This window comes from Stegostoma tigrinum, chromosome 7, assembly GCF_030684315.1.
Source record: "Stegostoma tigrinum isolate sSteTig4 chromosome 7, sSteTig4.hap1, whole genome shotgun sequence".
Classification (NCBI taxonomy): Eukaryota; Metazoa; Chordata; class Chondrichthyes; order Orectolobiformes; family Stegostomatidae; genus Stegostoma; species Stegostoma tigrinum.
The window spans coordinates 43,296,247-43,317,176 of NC_081360.1; the positions used below are offsets into that span (position 1 = coordinate 43,296,247).

At 40.5% G+C, this 20,930-nt stretch overlaps 1 protein-coding gene across 1 annotated transcript in view; it reads left to right on the top strand.

Annotated features, from left to right (window-relative positions):
- cwc22 (CWC22 spliceosome associated protein homolog) overlaps nucleotides 1-20,930 on the top strand; it is a 77,707-nt gene that overhangs the window by 18,381 nt on the left and 38,396 nt on the right. Inside the window, exons 3-11 of the mRNA XM_048534201.2 lie at nucleotides 7,132-7,322; nucleotides 9,484-9,551; nucleotides 10,592-10,708; nucleotides 11,348-11,584; nucleotides 13,213-13,341; nucleotides 14,005-14,173; nucleotides 14,297-14,350; nucleotides 20,030-20,165; nucleotides 20,251-20,457. Of these exons, the coding sequence (XP_048390158.2) occupies nucleotides 7,132-7,322; nucleotides 9,484-9,551; nucleotides 10,592-10,708; nucleotides 11,348-11,584; nucleotides 13,213-13,341; nucleotides 14,005-14,173; nucleotides 14,297-14,350; nucleotides 20,030-20,165; nucleotides 20,251-20,457 (1,308 nt within the window). The remainder of the gene's footprint in view (nucleotides 1-7,131; nucleotides 7,323-9,483; nucleotides 9,552-10,591; nucleotides 10,709-11,347; nucleotides 11,585-13,212; nucleotides 13,342-14,004; nucleotides 14,174-14,296; nucleotides 14,351-20,029; nucleotides 20,166-20,250; nucleotides 20,458-20,930) is intronic.

Consider the following 20,930-nt stretch of genomic DNA (forward strand, 5'->3'; position numbering starts at 1 on the left):
GCGCTTAGAAAACAGTGACTGGATTGGACAAACTCAGCATAGTCTTATGAAAGGGAACTTGTGCTTGACACATCTACTGGAATTCTTCCAGTTTGTAACACCGAGAGTGATTGAGGGCAGCCTATGAATGTGGTTTCTTTGGAATTTCACAAGGCTTTTGACAAAGCCCCACATCTGAGATCAGCAGAGGTCTTAGGAACTGCAGATGCTGGAGAACCCGAGATAACAAGTTGTCGAGCTGGATGAACACAACAGGCCAAGCAGCATCAGAGGAGCGGGACAGCTGACGTTTTGGGCCTGGACCCTTTTTCAGAAAGTTTTTTTTTCTGAAGGGCCTAGGCCCAAAACGTCAGCCTTCCTGCTCCTCTGATGCAGCCCCTCCTGCTGTGTTCATCTAGCTCTACACCTTGTTATTTGAGATCAGCATACAAGATTGAAGTGCGTGGGATTGGGGGCAGTGTTTTGAAATGGATAGAAAACTGGGTGGCAGGCAGGAAACAAAGAAAAGGAATAAATGGGTTTCTTTATAAATGACAGACCATGACGAGTGAGGTACTGCAAAGAACAGTGCTGGGACCTCAGCTAGTCACAATATATATGAATGATTTAGTTAGGGGAACAAAATGTAAGATTTCTAGATTTGCAGATGAGACAAAGCTGGGCAGAAGAATGAGCTGTGAAGGATGTGCAGAGATATGATTGTTTGATTTGGGCAAAATAGGTGAATGGGCATGTGTGATAGGTGGAGTATACTGAGGATAAATGAGAGATTATCTACTTGGTGAGCAAATGCATTATTGTCATTCTACATTATAGAAGCATGATACATTACACTGACATTATGCAAAACAAGTCATTCTAGATATTTTGGACTGAGTTAGTCCCTTTTGTTATTATGACTGGAAATAGTTGTGGTGTTCATGTTGGAAGTGTTAACTTTCAAACAACTAAGGCTTTTCAAATAAGATGTGTAAAAGTATATCAATTCCACCTTGCATTGTAAGTTGATTCATGGGTAAAAGCTCAGTCTTTTTTGTGTGATCAACTTCGTTCAGAGTTAGACGTAGCATGTACAGGTGTGCTGTTGACTTAGACTTTTATTCAACTATCCCAAAGGATGTATGTTTGAACTGTGTTTGATTATTCTCCGAGAGCCAATTTTGTCACGTTTTAGCTTCTGTTCAAACTTGTGTAAAAACTAAGGCCAAAACTTTTCCTTTGGAATTTATTAAGATAGAGGTGTAACTTGAGCCAATTATGACTGTCAAAATCACAAACAAATGATGGTTGCTTAGTTAAGTTTGGAACCTTGATTCAAGATATGTAAAGTTTTTTTTGTAAGGTAACTTCTTAGGACAACCTCTATCAAAATTAGTAATGTAAAATTCCGTCTTCTAGTTGATATCTCAGGGGATGACATGACAAAGTTTCATTAAACAAGCAGTCTGAAGTACTTTTGGATCAGCACCTTGCACTTGAAATGAGAAGAAATTATTTTGGTTTTCAACTTCCTGTGCAACCTAAAAACCCACTTTGATATTTCATCGTAGTATATAAAGTATCTCACTCGACACTGCCTGCCATTTATAAAGAGACACATTTGTTCCTGCTCTTTGTTTCCTGCCTGTCACCCAGTTTTCTATCCGTTTCAGCACAGGACCCCCAATCCCATGTACTTCTATCTTGCATGCTGATCTCAGATGTGAGACTTGGTCAAAAGCCTTGTAAAATTGCAAAGAAACCACATTATTGGGCTTCCCTCATCAACTCCAGGAGTTACTCTATACTCACTCAAAAGTAATCATTTGATTTTCTTGGACCCAGTGAAAGAAATTCCTATATTCTGACGGTTTACTTCAATTTCATTTGCAATGTGGCCGCTTTTAAGCTTAGAATTGTCTCAAAGTTACACACATCCTCCGACCATGTTTCAAATCCTAATAAATTTGTTCTTTCCGAATGTGAACTCCTTATTGTATTGCTGTTTCATGAACCTTTCAATTTCTACGTACTCTCTCTCCCCAAATTTGGCAGATTACCTAAAAGTTTTATTGCACGACCCTCAGAGAGACAAGTTTTCTGGGATATGTATTGGAAATCTTTCCTCAGTCATCTCCATGACAATATGAATGACTGGGGCCTTGTTTCAAATGTACATGTTGACGAACAGTTCTTTTGACATAACATTATTGTATGTCCATAACTTCTCGATGAGCAATTTAAGGAATAACTTAATTCATTATGCTCAGTGCCTTCCTGGGACTACAGTTAAAAAGAGGCTGTTTGCCCAGCTAGTACTTTTGCTCCACAGTATTGACACCGCTGCCCACCCTTCCGTTCCACTTGACCTGATGCTGTCAACTTAGTCTTCCATTCCTTTCTTTTTCATCTGCTAATGTAATTTGTCCTTCACGTGCATCCATATAACTCAGGATTACAAGTTTTTTTTTCCCACATCATAATCAATCTGTGAGTAAACATGTTTCTCTGAAATAGACTGTTGGATTTAGTGACTTGATCCTCCTGGTTTCTCCCCATTTTTACCCTTTCAAACCCTTAGATCTTTTTCTCAGCCTCCTCTTAAGTCATTCCTCAGTTTCTCATTTCCAGAGAGAAACTAACATGTTCAGCCTTTCCCAACACAGTACACTCTTTTTGATCTGGTGCACACAGAGAGGGGAGTTGGTGTCAGATATATCAATGTGCCAGTTGAATGAATACTGTCAACGAGATTTGATCTAAGAGACAGAGAGAGGCAAACAAATGATCAGTTCCCAGAGCAAGGAATTGTACTCTTGTTGGTACTATGAGAATTCTTGAAAAATTCTGAAGACTAGTTGTAAACTTTCATTTCTGTTATCATGCTTGAAAGTCTACTTGCACCTTCTCCAGACTGGTGCCTTGTCTTTCACAAGTGGTGCAGGGAAGGGTGGGAGTGGATTGAGCAGTGTACAATATTATAGATGGTCTAAACTGAAGTCTGTGATGTCAACTAAAAACCAAAAGAACTGTGGATGCTGTAAATGAGTAACAAAACCAAAGCTGCTAGAAAAGCTCACCGGGTCTGGCAGCATCTGTGGAGGAGAAAACATTTCGGGTCCAGTGATCCTTCCTCAGAACTAATGGTGACTGGGCAAATGTCAGTTTATCTGCAGAAAATAGAGAGTTAGTTGGGATCGGGAGTAAACGATAGGAAGGAGCCCAAAGAGAGAGACAGACATTTGGACAGACAAAGGAGTTGCTCACGATCAGGTTGGGAGAGTGCATAGTTGTTTATGGACACTGTTAGTGATTTGCAACAGTGGGTGTGTAGTGGCAGGCTATGTGGTAACAAGGCCTGGTGTGTGGAGTGGGGGGCTGGGACGTGGGAGAGTTTAGGCCCTAAAATTATTGAACTCAGTATTGTGTCCGGAGGGCTGTAGGGTCCCCACGTGGAAAATGAGTTGTTCCTCCAGCTTGCGTTGGGCTTCACGGGAATGCCGTAGCAAGCCGGAGACAGAGATGTTGGCCAGGGAGCAGGGTGGTGCATTGAAGTGGCAGGCAACAGGTAGTTCAGGGTCTTTTTTTGCGAGCAGAGTGTCGATGTTCTGCGAAGCGGTCGCCAAGTCTATGCATTGTTTCCCCAATGTAGAGGAGACCATATTGTGAGCAGTGAATGCAGTAGACTTGATTTTTGCAAGTGCAGGTGAAGTGTTGCTTCACCTGGAAGGTATGTTTGGGCCCTTGGATACTGGGGAGAGAGGAGGTAAATGCGCAGGTGTTGCACCTTCGCCAGTTCCAGGGGATGGTGCCGTAGGGTTGTGGGGAGGTGTTGGGTGTGAAGGAAGTGTGGACCAGGGTGTCCCGGAGGGAACAGTCTCTGTGGAAGGGGAATGTGTGTCTGGTGGTGGCATCTTGCTGGAGGTGGCAGAAATGGTGTCTGATGATCTTCTGTATGTGGTTGCTGGTGGGATGGCAGCTGAGGATAAGGGGAACCCTATCGATGTTGCGCGAGGGCAGAAGTGTGGGAGATGGGTCGGACGTGGTTAGGGCCCTATTGACAACGGAGCTGGGGAATCCTCAGTTGAGGAAGAAGCTGGACATTTCAGAGGCTCCTTTATCGAAGTTGGCCTCATCTGAACATCTGCAACAGAGACGGCGGAACTGAGAGAATGGGATGGAGTCATTACAGGAAGTGGCATCTGAGGATGTATAGTCCAGGTCGCTGTGGGAGTTGGCAGGTTTCGAATGGATATTAGTGGCCATCCCGCCCCAGAAATCTACCGCATTCGCTGCTCGCTATATGGTCTCCTATACACTGGGGAAACGAAGCCTAACTTGGCAACTGCTTCGCAGAACATCTACGTTCTTGTTGCAAAAAAGTACCTGTTGCCTGCCAAGTCAACGCACCACCCTGCTCCCTGACCGATGTCTCTGTCTCTGGCTCGCTGCCGCGTTCCAGTGAAGCCCAACGCAAACTGGAGGAACAACACCTCATTTTCCGCTTGGGGACCCGACAGCCCTCCAGATTCAATATTGAGTTCAATAATTTTAGAGCTTAAACTCTCCTATGTCCTAACCCCCCACCCCACACACCAGGCCTTGTTATCACATAGCCTGCCACTACACACTTCCTGTTATTAGTCACTAACAGTCCCCATTAACAATTATTCACCCTCCCAGCCTGATGGTTGGCAATTCCTTCGTCTGTCCAACTGTCTGTGTCTCTTTTTGAGCTCTATCCTATTGTTTACTCCCTACCCCAACCACCTCCCTATTTTCTGCCATAAACTGATATTTGCCTAGCCACCATCCGTTCTGAGGAAGGATCACCAGACCTGAAACGTTAACTCTGTTTTCTTCTCCACGGATGCTGCCAGACCTACTGAGCTTTTCCAGCGGCTTTGTTTTCATTCTGTGATGTCAACTTCATGGCAGCTTGCCTTGTTGATCTTGACCTCGAAGGAATGTGTTTATTACTTAAGTGTTTAAATAATGTTGTATTCAAAAAACTATTTTTTCTTCTCAGCATGTTGATTATTAATCACATAGTAATCACAAACTCAGACTTGCCAGCATTTATCTCACTACACCAAACAAGGAAAGTAAATTGGTCTGTTTGTAGAGACCTGTGGTTTTTGCGAGGTTGAGTGACAAGTAGACGTATGGAGATGACATGACATGAGTTAATGTAATCAAAATTATCACGTTGGCAACTGAATGTCGTAACACTTGAAGAAGGAGGACCCAGATTTTGCAGACAGCAAAGCCATTGGAATGCACCACATTGAGTGAGCACCTGCGTAACCATGTAGGAATCCAGAAATTCCTTTCATTGGTTCTACACTTTGCGGTTGAGCAGTATTTCTGGCAATCAGTGAACATGATTTAAATTGACCAGAACCTCCCTTCCTACTTCCTGAGCTGGGATGCTTGGGCTCAAGTTCCACCTGCTCCGCTGGTGTGTATTCATATCCCTGAAAAGGTTGGTTTGAAAATATGTTGACCAAAACCTTCATGCTGATGCTTTTAGGCTTAATTTAAAAACCCTGGAGAAAAAACATTTTCGTAGGCGATGTAGACAAGATTTTAACTGTGTCCAAACCTCATATGGCCAGGAAACACCTTCATTAGCCTGAAAAGCCAATTTTGTATTTGTGGCATGTCAATCTGCTCCATAAATTGAAATTTTTTAGAAGAATACAGGAAGTCCTTGGGTTGTGAATGGGTTGTATTGACTTGTATGCAAGTTGGAACATGATGCAGGACAATACAAAGACGGTATTTGTAAGGACAGAAATTATTTGCTTGTCTGATCTTCAAAATTATGCAGTGTATGAGATTGTATTGAACGTTCTGACATTCAGAAGCCAAACAGCTGTAAATCAGGGCCCCCCTGTGCAGTTTATTTTGAGGTTATCTTCATTTTCATTTTCACTTCAATGCAATAACAATTTTCATTGTCTGAAAATTTAATTTGAGAGAAGGATATTCATGTGCACTGAACTTACTGCTTGGCTATGTTGGAATGCCTGATGTGATGAGCTGCTTATCTGCTTGGTGACATCAACATTGCTGCGTACCAAATCATCATCTTAAGTTGGTCCGAGATTGAAACGCCAGCTCAGACGGTAAAACCACTTCCGAGAGCTTTAAGGTCAACGGTAAGCCTCCTTGCTTAACTGCTGACTGAAAATTCTAGGATATCATCTCCAAGTAATTTTGAACTGATGATTCATCTGAGATTTGGCAAATACTAAATTCATATCTTCAGTGGTTTTGACATTTACATTTCTGAAATTTGAACTGGATGGTGGATATTTTATAGTAAAACATTAAAATAGTTTTAGAGTACCCTCATACACACCATCTCTACAAGTTTACCAGTTCACGCAAGTTTTAAAATAACTCCGGCAGTCCATGATTAGTTGTTGAATGACAACGTGAATGATATTACGGTAAACCAGTCATGGTGTTTCAATGCTTCATTGGTTGAATTTGAGATTTGAAAAAGTGAGTTGAGATCAAGAAATGGATTAACACTTAGCCAAGATGGCTTCAAAGACAGGAAACCATGTGTCAAATGCTCAGTTTAAAAAAAAATTCCGTATTTTTCAATGTTGAAAACTAAGATTGTTGATGTGTCTCCATTTTAGTTTATTCCCCAACATAATATCAAGTGCCCGTGTCTGATCATGGCTTACATTTTCTTCATTTATGGACTTGGCAAACTCTGTGTTTCTTCATTTGAAAATACCTGTTTTTTTTTTCCTCTTAAAATATCATGTTTCCAATGCCCTTGGGATGGTTGGAACAAAACTCCAAATGCCATTTTGGCTTGAGAGGTCTTTCTAAGTGAAAATGTAATTGGATGAAACATTATTTGTGTCCTCCACTGTCTCTCTACTTGTAAACTGACAATGTACAAAATGAACAGCATGAAATATTAGCTTCATCATGTAATTTGAACATAATTTGGTGGAAATGTGCATAAGTTGTGGCAAGTTCTGCAGCTAATTACGGGACCATGGGTTTTAGTCATGAATTATTTCACATGTTCGTTTTGTGGCCATTTTTAGCTTCTAATTCAGATTTAATTAAAAGTGTGTTTTTAAAAAATGTGACCATAACTATTTTTGAAATTTTGACCAGGCACAGAAGTGGCTGAGTGCACACTTAAGGATAATGGAGAGACCAAAATTACCAGAGAAGATCTGAGTAATTTGGAGACAAGTGTTAATACGGAGGATGGGATGATTTCAGGTAGCTCAGACAGTGAAGAGAGTGCGGCTAGCAGTGGTACAGCTGTACAAAAAATGAAAAGCAGTGTGATACAGATACAGGTAAGATTGAGCAATATTTCTGAGGCTGCTGTTACTTGAAAAAAGTTGACTTTCTGAAAGAGCTGCAAATGAATTCCTTCATGTTAGTATAAAGTTATCTTATTCCCTATTGCCGAATAGACTAATTTAGATTAAAATTTCACAACTTGTGAATCCTCAAGGGTACGTTCATGACAACCAAGAATTTGAATTTTCAGGTGACCTCGTAACCCATCTTTGCTGAAAACTTGTGGTGCAGTTGTACTGTTGCTACCTCTGGGCCAACCAGTCTACGTTCATGCCCCATCTGCTCCAGCGGTGTGAAATAACAATTCTGAATAGATCTACAAGAAATTATTTGTAGAAAAATTGTTAACAGTTCTTTATTCAGGTGTTGTCCAAATCTGTGCCATGTTTTTAAAGAGTTTCACTTTTGAATCTTTCCAGTACATTTTCTGCTCGTGCGACAGTGCTAAGAAGGGCTTACTTAAGTCAGAAATTATGTCCTTGTAAAAGATGCTCCCTGACCTCTCTGCAACCTTCTATCGGTGGTCGACCCCACGATCCTCCTTCACCGTCTCTCCACTGACATCCAATTGTGTGGATTTACTCTCAAGTAGTTCCATAATTATTTTTCACATTGTAACCTGAGTAATGACTTACCTGTGCACTCCTGCACTCTGACCATTCTTATTCCTCAAGAGTGAATCGTTGATGGTCTCCTATTTCTTTACCTGGATGATGTTACCCAAAGTTTGCACATATATGCTAATGAAACCTAGCTCTCTCTCACCTTCACCTCTCTTAGACGTCGACTGTTAGCAACTGACCAGACTGTTTATCGCGTGTTCAATTGTGTCTGAGCAGAAATGTCTTCCACTTGAATATCGAGAAAGCTGAAATCTTTGTTTTGGATTCAGATTTCAAGCTCTGTCCTTTGTTACCCAGTTCATCCCTCCTCCGGTATGATTCTGAAATTAATCCAGCCTGTTTGTAATTGAAATGTTAAATTTGAACCTGCAAGTATCACTTCTTTCCACTTCCATAATGTCAACCAGTTTTGCACGTGTTTCAGGTCATTGACGACTGAAACCCTCGTTGAGTCTCATTTAAAATTCATGGATGCAAACATCAATGCTAGCATTTCTCTTCCGCCAATTATTTTATAAGAGAATGATGACCTTTGCCATGAGATCTTGCAGTCTGTCCGGAATAGGAAAACTCATGGTATTGCTCAGAACAGATTTCAGGTTTTTGAGTGAGCGGCAGAGAGAAATCTGCAGATGATGGTGTTCAGTAGTGATCTGTTATTTCTTCATGCTGTTCAATGTCAAAAATGGAATTACAATACTCCAAGGCACACAGTAACTTTTCTGCGTTCAAGATACTGTAAAATGTACGTTTTTGCTGTATCCCAGCTCCGATATCAATGCTGGTCAAATCTGATGAGCATTCTGAGACAATTTTAATGTTTTTACCGGGGAAACCTGATGGCTCCACATGGAATTTCCACACAGCAGTGTGGTGGAATAATTAGGGTTGGGCACACGTAAGCTAGAACCTTCAGGTCTTGAACATGTACCTGAACCGAAGGGGCCGATACGTAACATCTTGATCTGAAGCTACAGCGAAAGGATGACACCTCCCACGTCAGTGCACCCATGGTACTGTGCTGGAGTGTCAGTTTGTAACTAAGACTGAGCAATATTGTGACTTGAGTTCATATTTATGATAAACTGACAGTGGTGAGTTGTTCATTTCAGCTGTATTGTTGCAAGGAACAGCAAGCTGGAATAAATTCTAGCGCAAAATGTGAGGCTTAAGGTTGTGCAGTCGCGGACAGCAAAGCCTCAAAGGCCTTTTTCTGTGACCCAATGCCACTTAATTCAAAGATCCTGTTTTCCCACATCCCCATCATTATCGACGTGTCAATGATGAATTACAGTTGCTACTTCTCCATCTAACTTGCATCTCCACTCTCCTTCGAGCCTATACATCTCTTTTTTTTTTGTCTGAACACGCACACAAGCATACACTTTGTTTTTGGATAAGCAAGAAAATTATGTTAGTTATGTGAGTAACAGGAAATTACTATTTGTTGAAATAAGCTTCGAGAGAGGATAATTAAAAATTTGTCTTTGTTAGATTTGGTATTTCATGTAATGTTTACTTTTTTTTTCAGTTTAACTCCAACCAGGAGAGACACGACAGCCACAGTCCAAGTCAAAGGAGCTCTTCCCCCGAGTACAGGTAAAATTGGATTTCGTAAATTATCCAGGATTGCCCTTATCCAGCAACAGTTCATTAACCTGCAAATTTTCAAATTTAGATTCATAATCCATCTATAATTTTTAATTTTTCAGCAGTTTAATGCTGGTGTTGGGTCCATGAAAATTTTGATTTTGGGTATTCATTTATATCTGATATTGTGTGTTTCCCATTCATGTATATAAAAAAAACCTTAAACCATTCAGCCTGATAGTTTGATGCCAGCATTATGATAATTTGATTCCTCGATTAGGTTTAACAGCTGCTCCCTTCCTTAAAATGATGCTGTTACTTACGCTGAGTTTTCAGTGTACAAACATGATAAATGAGGCTTAACCCAATACTGAATGTTCACACAAGTAAATTACCTATCAATTCCTGGTGTTTCTCAGAGTTTCCAGTTCTGAGCTATATTGGAAGTATGGAAGACCATTGGAAGCACACTACTTGGACAGAAAAGTCAGGATCCATGACGGTTAATCAAAGCTAAGATTGAAGAAAAGCACTTAAGATGTTCGTAGATTACGTCCACAAGCTGTTGTCCATTTCACATCTTGCAGCGCGATTATTCTGACGTTGTATTGTTACTCTTTGCATTAGTTATGGGATAGAAATGTCCAAACAAAAAAATCATATAGTTGAAGCATTGCCATACAAGCTGAGGAAAATATTGTTCAAATTGAAACGTGTATTGGTTCAACTGCACCCTGTATATCATCTTGTCCTAGTCAGAAGCATAGGAAACTTGTTAAAAAGTTGTGGATGATTAAAATAACATGCCAAGGAATTCATTTCTAGTCAGCAGACTGAGTCAGTGGAAGTATTGGATCAACTAGATTGTCAACTTTTGTTTTTAAAAGCAACACTAGCCACATTTTGTAACTGAAAAGAAAGATTCAGCGTTTTCCTTCAAATTGAACCAAGAGGGCAAAAGTCTGAATATGAAGGCAGTTATAGAAGTGATGCCAAAAGATTTTGCGCCTAGGTTATGATATTTACATGGTTATCTTTTATGTTTCTAGACATAAAGGTACCGAAAAGTCACGGTCAAGATCACCAAGAGATTATTCTGACAGGACTGCTTGTGACGGAGGTCCATCTAGTAATGGCAGATACAATGAAAGAAACATGCAACCGAGGTATGCCATTCTGCTTTGAAATGTACGTTGGCTAATAATATCAACACAGGAAGGTGGTGGCATAAATCCTTGCCTCTCCCAGTGTAGATTAATTCTGTGCCTCAGAATTGTTTCCAATAGTTTCCCCAGCGCAGTTCGTAAACGGACTAGCCTGTCGTGTCATGTTCTTCTCTTGCTCCCTCTGGGAATAATGATGCCACACCGACTGTTCCCATGTCCTTTGACACCTTTCTTGTGGCCAGAGGAATTGAAAAGGATTGTCAGTTCTTCTGCTATTTGCTCCCTTGCCTCAGTCAGTAGGCCTCGGATACATTTTATCTGGCCCTGGAGACTTATTACTCTCAAGCCTGTGAGGACACTTAGAAACTACTCTCTGTCTATGCTAATTTTGTGAAGCTTATCCCAGTTCTTCTCCCTGATTACTATATCCATATCATTCCGCTAACTTGTGAAACTGACACAAAGTCTTAACTTAGAACCCTCCCTCTGTCCTTTGGCTCAACATGCAAATTACCATTGAAGTCCTGAATGGGCCCTTATTTTTCCTTTATGGACTTTTGAAGCAGTCATGATGAATTTTGTGTAATTCTTACCAAGCTTCAAAGGACTTAAGCAAAACTAATTAATTGTTTATTTCAGAGGTAGAGACAAAGAGAAAAAAGTGAGCCTCGATTCTGAATCTGATCACAGGAAGCGACCAAAATCACCAGCGCCTATCACAAGAAATGAGGAAGAATCTGCCACTCAGAGCTCTTCTGAACCACCAACGAAAAAGAAAAAGGCAGAATTAGATCCGATATTAACAAGGACAGGTGGCGCATACATTCCTCCTGCACGTTTGCGAATGATGCAAGATCAAATTGCTGACAAAAGCAGGTAAGTGGAAAAGTGAAAATATGTATGTTCACTTGGCTGGAATTCTAAAACTGAATAACTTCCGTCCTCTTGCAGAGAAAAGGCATGACTACATACATGTTGTAGTTCTGTTTGACACTTTCTAAGCATCTGATGACGGATTTAGTACAGAACTCACTGGCATGATGCTGCTGGTAAACATCATTAATCTTTTGCCTCACATTGCCTGGCATTCTGTTTCTGCTGTCTAAGTGAAAGAGCTGAAGTAGTAATTGGTGTGAACTAGAGATAGTTTTGTGCTGTTACCACATACTGATTTGGAACAGGTTCAAGAAGTTTCTGCTTATTAGCTGTTCAGGATTGATTTTAAACTCTGTTCCTCATAATACAGCAATCTTATTCCAGAATGCCAGTGTTTCAAGTCTTTAGTGATCTGTGTTTTATGTCTTGAACTTATAGCAGTGGTTGGAAAGAAAGGTATATCTGTTCTATGAACAAAGATTATTTTGATTTGTTTTGTCACTTCTTTTGTGAAGAATAACGTTTAACTTTTATGTCATTTTGAAGTTTAAAGAACAAACTTGACTCCTACCATTGGTGAGTCATTCCCAGGCAATCTGTAAGGCAAACGACTGAAGAATGCTCATGCATCACATTGGAAAATGTCTTTTTTTTAAATTCACTTGTGGGATGTGAAAGTCGTTGCCTGGCTACTGTTTTATGGCCCACCCCTAGTTGCCCTTGACAAGGCGATGAGCTGCTGCCTTGCCTACTTGGTTCAGGACAGTACCTCCCATGGCCACATTGCAGTGTTCTGTATTTGTCCTTGGAACTTGTTGAAAGCTGTTATTGATGGAGACTCGTTCCTAACTAAGCTGTTGAGCTCAGAGTTATTGCTTGTGTTCCACCCCATCTCTGCCGCATGGAGAGTTCTGGCCGATCCTGGTCTATCCGATAAAGTCCACACACATTTTCTCTACATGGGAAAGCTTCGTTGCTGAAAATACTGAAACGCCTTATCTCTCTGTATGATGCATTTCTGAACAAAATGTGAGGTCTTTTCCTCTCTCTTGACTATTTAATCTTTTCACCTGAAATCATGTTTTTATGTTGCTACTTAGTTTCTTTTCCCTCCATAATCTTTTAATTCTTTACCAGTGTCATGTTTTGAGGCCTTGGTTCTGAAAGTTGCTCCTACTAAATATACTCTATTCTTTTTATTTGCACACCTGTTCAACCTATATTGTTTAGATATCTCGATAGCCTCGTGGTATTATTTCTGGACTGTTAATCCAGAGACCCACGTAATGTCCTGGTTAAAATTCCAACGTAGCAGATCATGGAATTTGAATTCAATCGAAAAAAGCCTAGGATTAAGAGTCTGCGGCTGACCATGATACTGTTGCCGATTGTTGGAAAAACCCATCTGGTCCCCTGATGTCGTTTAGGAAAAGAAATCTACCATCCTCAGCCAGTCTGGCCTACGTGTGACTGCAGACCCACAGCAAAGTGTTTGCTTTGCATCTGTACTCTGGGCAATAAATACTCGCCTGGCCAAGAATGTCCACATCCCGTGAATGAACAAGAGCAATGCTTTGAGAATCTGCACTACTTAATGTCGCCATGCTTATTGCTCTTTTTTGTTACAGTTTGGCATATCAGCGAATGAGCTGGGAAGCTCTAAAGAAGTCTATTAATGGTCTCATCAACAAAGTCAATGTCTCAAACATCGCTAATATTATACATGAACTTTTGCAAGAAAATATTGTTCGGGGAAGGTACGTATGTCTTGTTGTCACTCATTTTGATCAATTACTGATGCATTATGATGAGTGAATATAGGTTTCACGTTTTGGGTATTAGAAATTGTTAGGTCATTTGGAAATGGTGCAAATTTGCCTAAAAATTCAACTGATAGTTGTTCAGATTTGAAGCCAATCAAATGCTTTGATTGAAATTGTATAAATAAGCAGCAGCGGAATTTCTGACTTGTTTTTGCACTGATTGTGATGGAATCAAAATTTCTGAAATATTAATGACATAATCAGCATACCACAGAAGCTGCAAGTACTTAGTACTCAGGCAGCATCTTTGGAGAAAGGAATACTTAGTATTTCTTATAGTCTGAAGATCTGACCCAATCTGACTTTTCATCCTATTTTTGTGTACATGACTAATTACCAAATACATTAAATAAATGAATGCACGTTAATAAATACAAAGAAATACATGAAATAGCTAAATATAGACTAACATGGAAGAAAATCAAGGCAGGAATACTGACTTAAGTTGTATGACAGTGTGATGACAATTCTAAATCTACCATTTGGAAAAGAGGAGTCTTCATGTTGTAGATATTTCGCTTTTTATGTTCAAATGCTGTACCTTCAAGTCATTGTGTATTCACTCTGGATGTACATGTATGTGTTCTTTCCGTACAGAGGATTGGTTTCTCGATTTGTTATACAGGCACAGACAGCTTCTCCTATATTTACTCATGTTTATGCTGCTCTTGTGGCAATTATAAATTCAAAGTTCCCTCAAATTGGGGAGCTAATTCTCAAGAGATTGATCCTTAACTTTCGCAAAGGTTATCGCAGAAATGACAAGGTGAGCAAATGTTGCTACTGGTTTGAAGGTTTTAAAATAAAATTACTGTCATGAAAACTTAATAAACAAATTTGCTTGTTTTCAGTTAGTTTACCAGAAATGACACTTGTTTCTTTTTCCCAGCAACTGTGCCTTTCAGCCTGTAAGTTTGTAGGCCATCTTGTTAATCAGAATGTGGTAAGTACAGTTTTGAATTTCTGCTTTTGCTCGTGTTTATTTACAGATCATTGTCTGTTTAGTTCCATTTCTGTTTACACGGTTACCTACACGCCGTTGCTTGATTATGTGCACTTGCAAATGTTCAGTAGAATTTTGGTGGCTTCGATAAGCACCCATCATTTTCCTCAATTCTTCAATAATCCAGAAGTAGTTATTTCTTTTATGTCAGAATGTGATAGAATTCTTATTTTTCCATCTTCTGATAACTTACAGTCCAAAAAACTGGTGAGATTTGGCACCTCTCTTCGAGATCAGCAAAAATAATATGGTTTTATTTAAACGGAATGATTTTGCTTTTAAGGTGTACACTTGCTGAAAATTTGCTGCTTTTCTCACTTGGCAAATGCTGAGCCAGAAGTTTGGTCCTTCAGGTTACGATTAAATATTTGTTGTTCAGTTCAGATTCGAATTTCAAATATCAATTCTAATCCCAAATGGAACCTCCATTTGTTCACCTCTTTTTCAGTTGTTCTGTGTTCATCTTGTTAATACTACCTTGGATGTTTCTTAAAGCCTCATTGTTACCTTACTTCTTGCAACGTTTTCCAGTTTTCATCTCCTTGTCCTTTCATCCCTCACCCTACTGAAATATCAGCCAAGGTGGAATGTTATTACCTGTGTTCCATTTTGTTAATCTTGTGTAGCTCACTTGGTCATGATGCAGTATGCATCTATATGCAACAAGATGTGTTTGACCTTGAGGCTTGGATAACTAAATAGGAAATAGAAAATAGATGTTGGACAATTGACAGCTGTTGAGCAATTCACACACCTTCATCCCGTGCCTGACATTTATCCAAACCCAACCATCAACATCCAAGGCCTTTATCATTACCAGAAACATAACTCGACCAGCTGCATAACCACTGCAGCTTCAAGCGTAAGTGAGAGGGTGGTTTATGTGTGGCAAGTGACTTGACTTTCCCAGGGATAAGCCATGCGATCGAATACTCTTCACTTTCCTAAAATGGTGCTGCACAAGAAGAGTCAAAACGCTGGACACTATCCAGGAGAGTACAGTTGACTTCATTGATACCCGCCACATCTTAAATATCAAGCTGGTAAGAACTGCAGATGCAGGAGTCAGATAGCAGTGTGGAGCTGGAGGAAGACAACAGGAGAGGCCGCATCAGAAGAGCAGGAAAATTGACGTTTTGGGTCGGGACCCATCTTCAGAAAATTGACCCAAAATGTCAGCCTTCCTGCTTCCCTGATGCTGCCTGGCCTGCTGTGTTCCTCCAGCTCCATATCTTAAACATACATTGCACAGTGTGCCAGTGGTGGAAGCAATGTGTACGATCTACTAGAAGCAACTTGAAGCCTGTTTGCTAAGACCTTCCAAACGTATGACCTGTACAAGCCATGAGGCCAACTACAACAGCCATGTGGGAGCGCTACCACTTCGAAGTTCCCCTCCCAAGTCACACATCATTCTGACTCAGATTCACAGTTCTGAAACTTGGGTTTGAACTGTTGTGATCAGTTGCAGTTGCAGGGCAAGGACCGCAATGGTTAAACAGCTCAGCATCACATTCACAGATGTATTTGGGGTGAATAATAAATGTCGAAAATTTGCCCTTGTTCTTTGAAAGAAAATTTCCAGCTCACACTTCACCTTTTCTCAAATTGTTGTTGAACCCTGGCCCAACAGCTTAATTTACACACATCCTGTGCCTTGTTGTACTGATCTGAACTTGTCAATCTGTCTCTCGATCAAGCATATGACAGGTGATTGTTCCCTTGACTCTGCTTCATGTTTAATTTCCCTATTGAGTGGTACTTTGGAGCTTTGATAATATTGCAGTGCAAGTGTTGGTTGCGAAGACTTGATCGTTGTTCATTATCTAACTTGTCGACATGTATTTGTTACAAATATGCAATAATTAGCAACTTGGTTTAAAGTTGTCGACTGAAAATGCCAAAAATAAATGTTTTAGGCATTTGTTTCTCTTTTACCATCCTGATCCACTGCCTTTGTCTTTCACTGTGAGTGTACTCTCAATCTGTTCCACTTGCTCCTCTCCATCTGTCTGCTTTCCAACGAGTTTCAATTCTGAGGAAGAGCCATGCTGGACTCAGCGTTAACTTTGGTTTTTCTGGTCACAGCTGCTGCAAGATCTGCTGAGGTTCTCCAGCACTTCCTGCTGTTAGTTCACATGTCCAGTGTCTGCAGTCTTTGCTTTCAGCCCACGTTTTGGCTGGAGACCAAATTTATACAAGCATTGCATGGGCAAGCTCGCAGAAGCTAAGCAGGGATGGATGTTTCCCATCTGCTGTGAAATGACTGGCGTGGGACATATCTATGTGTCACATCCATACACGTGACACAGTTCACAGAACCAAGATCACTACCTCATAACAGGCTGGTATGGGCAAAGAGTAGTTGTGCAGAGACGGCATCATCCTTTCTACTTGTGTAACAACAAGCATTAAGAAGAAAGCTGACCATGTTGAGGCATTTGTTAAAGGAATCTCGATGAGTTGCATCTTTTGTTCTGATTGTGCTTATGTAAAGTTGGAAGAAGCGTGGTGAGTTTGTGGTGATTTGCGACAGAAGTTGGGAGTTCATGGTGAATGCAGAAAAGGCAGAGGATTGCGTTGCTTTACATAGGATTTATTTGCAGTGTTGCTTGCTCTGCAATGTGAGAACAGGAAAACAAGGAGGTTGAGATGGCAGTGTCCGGAGAGGAGGAAGGGATGTCTCCTTTGAAGGCCTTAGCCTGAGAAGCTCTCCATGTGCACAGCTTTTATGACCAATAGTCTTCGAACTGTAGTTCATCAAGTTTTCTTTCACTCAGCTGGTAGTAATGTGCTTGTGTTACCACCTTTACAAAGATCAGTAACTTCAAATGAAGGTGAGAAAGACTGTACTAGTGATTCTGAAGATCTCTTCATTTTTTTTTGATCACAAGTGATTGCTTGTAGCGAAGGGCTTGCAATGTACCACATTTCCCAGTAAACTTTTGTTTGAGAACCGAAGACAAGGAGAAAATAGGAGTACTTTATGTCTTTCTCATTTATCACTCATACTGCTGAATCCTCTAGCCTGTTGTTCCTACACAGTGCTCATCCACTGGTGGAGGCATGGCTAGTAGAAAATTGCTGATTTTTTTAATGATCCGTTTGGGAGATATGAGCTACAGTAGCAAGGTGAGCACTTATAGTCGTTTTCTAATTCTCTTCAAAGAAGTGCAAGTGAACCACCTTCTTGCAGTCCCTGTGATGCAGGTATATCTGTAGTGTGGTTAGGAAGGATACAGGCCCATTGCAGTAAGAGTTCACGGTATACTGATAACTGCTGAACAAGATGTGCTGATACTTGAATTGCGAGAAGCTGGCTGACTGCTAGAAAACAAGATTGACAAGTGGGGTCCCACAGGGATCTGTGCTAGGACCACAACCTTTTGCAATCAAGGACTTAGTTGCAGTGGTTGAAGGCATGGTAGTCGACTTAATAATGACAGAGAAGCTTTTTCTGAAGAAGGGTCGAGGCCCAAAATATCAGCCGTCCTGCTCCTCTGATGCTGCTTGGCCTGCTGTGTTCATCCAGCTCTACACCTTGTTATCTCTCATAAATGACAAAGATGGGTTAGAAGATGTGTGATGAAGATGACATAAGATATGAATAGTTGAAGTGAGTAGGCAAAAGTTGTCGGTCAACTATTCTGTTGGACAATGAGTTTGTTCACTTTTGCAGGAAGAATGAAAAAGCGGAGAACGACTTAAATGGAGAAACACTGCACAATTTCAAGATGTAGAGCAATTTAGGTTTTTTTGTGCACGTGTCACAAAAGGCTAGTGTGTAGTTACAGCACATTATTAAGAGGGCGAATGAAATACAGGCCTTTCTTAGAGGAATTAAACAAAAAAGTATGTTATACAGGGCATTAATGAGACCACGTTTTGAGTACCCTTCAGAAGTTTGGAAATTGCAGTCAAGCTTCGGATTACATTCGCTCAGTATTGCTTCAGTCTGGTTTTCCTGGCTAAGGAGCAATAGCAATCACACTGATAGTCTAACACTGGAAGAATCATGAATGCCGTTGTCCTGAGAGAATACGGCAGGCTTGTGCTAAAAGGTCCACAGCCACTCCCATGAGATGTTGTTTCAGTAATTCAGTGGAGGTTATTTGGCAGGCCTGCTGATGTATCAAACAAGAGCATGCACTGCCATAGGAAATACTTCAACAAGGTCCTTTGTCTGAGTCATCTGCAGCAGGAAAAGTATGAGCCTTCACTCATCTTTCAATAATTATCACACAAGCTGACACATTCCCTTGTCTTAATGCAACCCACTCATTTCTAGTGACTCAGCAACTGCAAATTTCAGCAATGATTGGCTTTGAGTTTGGCACAATGCCAGAGCTAACAGGAAGGCCCTGTCTTGGGGAATCATGTCAGGATGGCTTTGGCAACACTTCTGTTGTTCAAAGTTTCACCCTTGTAAAGGGAAGGTTGTTTGGTGCATGTGGTTTCTGTGCAGTGCAGTTAGTTTTCCAAGAGGGTGCAAATTACATTCCTTCAATTGGATAACTCTAACTGGCTGATTAATTTTGTCTTGTTTACTTTACCTTCAATGGGCATTAACATGACTCTTTATCGAGGGAACTCCGCAAGATTGAGGGTGACACAGTGGATCTGTGGTGAGCACCACTGCATCAGAGCCAGGGACTTGGGTTCGCTTCCACCCTCTTGGCATCTGAAGTGTGCAGTTTGCAGTTTGCAATTCTAAGTTGGTCAGTGTGGATTTCCACAGAGTGCTCTGATTTCCTTCCACAGTCCAAATGTGCAGGATACATGGACTGGCTATGCCAAATTGACCATATTATTTGTGGATGTCTGGGTTATGTGAGGTAGCCACAGGAAATGTACGGTTACAGGCATAGCATAAGACGATGGGTCAGGGTGGCTTTCTCTTCAGAGAGTTGGTGTGGATTTGTTAGGCCTGTTTCCGTACTGTCGTGATTCTGCGAAATTATAGCAAGGGCGCCTACAATGTCTTCCCCCTCCGTCATTTAACACACCCTGGAAACTATCCGGTCCTCTGGTTTTGACACTGTTTAAATTAATTTCCTCATTATAGATGTTTTTCTTGTGACAGTTTTATTCAGTCCCTGTCATCCATCCACAATTAATTGCCTCAGGACTTCTGGCAAACTATCCTCTTTTTTTGTACTGTAAATACTAAGGCAAATTATTTACTTAATCAGTCTTCCATTTTTCATTCCCTCGCTCTCGACCCGAAAAAAAGTTTCCTAGAGACAATTTTGCAGGACCACCTTCTTCCCCTTTTTGTTTTGAAAAGTGGTGTAGGATATTTTTAAAACTAGCTACTATTGGAGCAGGCAAATAGATTCCTTTCCAATATTTGATTGGAAGGGCAGCAGACTGAAGTCTCATTACTGCAGATTCTACGTTTGAGTCCATGCTGTTTCGACCTCAGTGGAACAGGGATGTAAGTTGACACTCTAGATAATGATACAACATAAAAGACATGGAATTTCAAAGGCATTGTGGACCCCAAGTGAAGTTATTTATGTTCAAGGGTCCGTGAGAGAAATTAATTGTCACTTTATAAAATAAAAGTTAAATTTAAAAATAACAACCCATAAAAATACTTCCTTTCTTCTGAATTAGGCCCACGAAGTGCTGTCATTGGAAATGCTTACATTGCTGCTTGAGCGGCCCACTGATGATAGTGTTGAAGTGTCAATTGCTTTTCTGAAGGAGTGTGGAATGAAGTTAACAGAGGTTTCTCCTCGGGGCATCAATGGTAATTATGTGGTTGAATTGATGTAACATTTTAGTATAACTAACTCAAATTCTACTTGTTGCTCAACTTGTGATTCTTCTTGCAGCTATATTTGAACGTCTTCGTAATATCCTTCATGAATCTCAGATCGATAAACGTGTCCAATATATGATTGAAGTCATGTTTGCAATTCGGAAGGATGGATTTAAGGATCACCCTATTATCCCTGAAGGCCTTGATCTAGTTGAGGAAGAGGATCAGTTTACCCATATGCTTCCTTTAGAAGATGAATACAATCCTGAAGATGCGCTAAGTATGTTTTTGTCCAAAATGTATTCCAGAATTTATCAGTACTGGAAGCAATTGTATTGTATACGTGAAAGGTTTTTCTTGGTGCTTGATTTTTTTTCCTGTTTAGTTTTGTGCAATCAAAATAAAACATGTTGAAAAAGTTCTTGCAATCTGGTGACGACATTAGGTTATAATATTATTGGCTTCATGTGAATTTACTCAAAAACGACCAGAAGTACTCATGTGTGACATGTTCTGATGGAAGGCATGATGAATGTTCAGATGTTGGCTACTGCTGTATGTCAGAACCCAGAGGAAGCCTTAGCCATGTCTGTGCCCATATTTAACCAGCAATTTTGAATTTCTAATTGACACAGTGAAATTGCCTAAACCTCCCTGGATCCTTTGGATGTTGATGATATGGTGGTAGAGTTGGGCTAGATGCCCTGAACTCTGCCATAAATTTGCTGTCGAAAACTCGAGGTGTTAGTCACC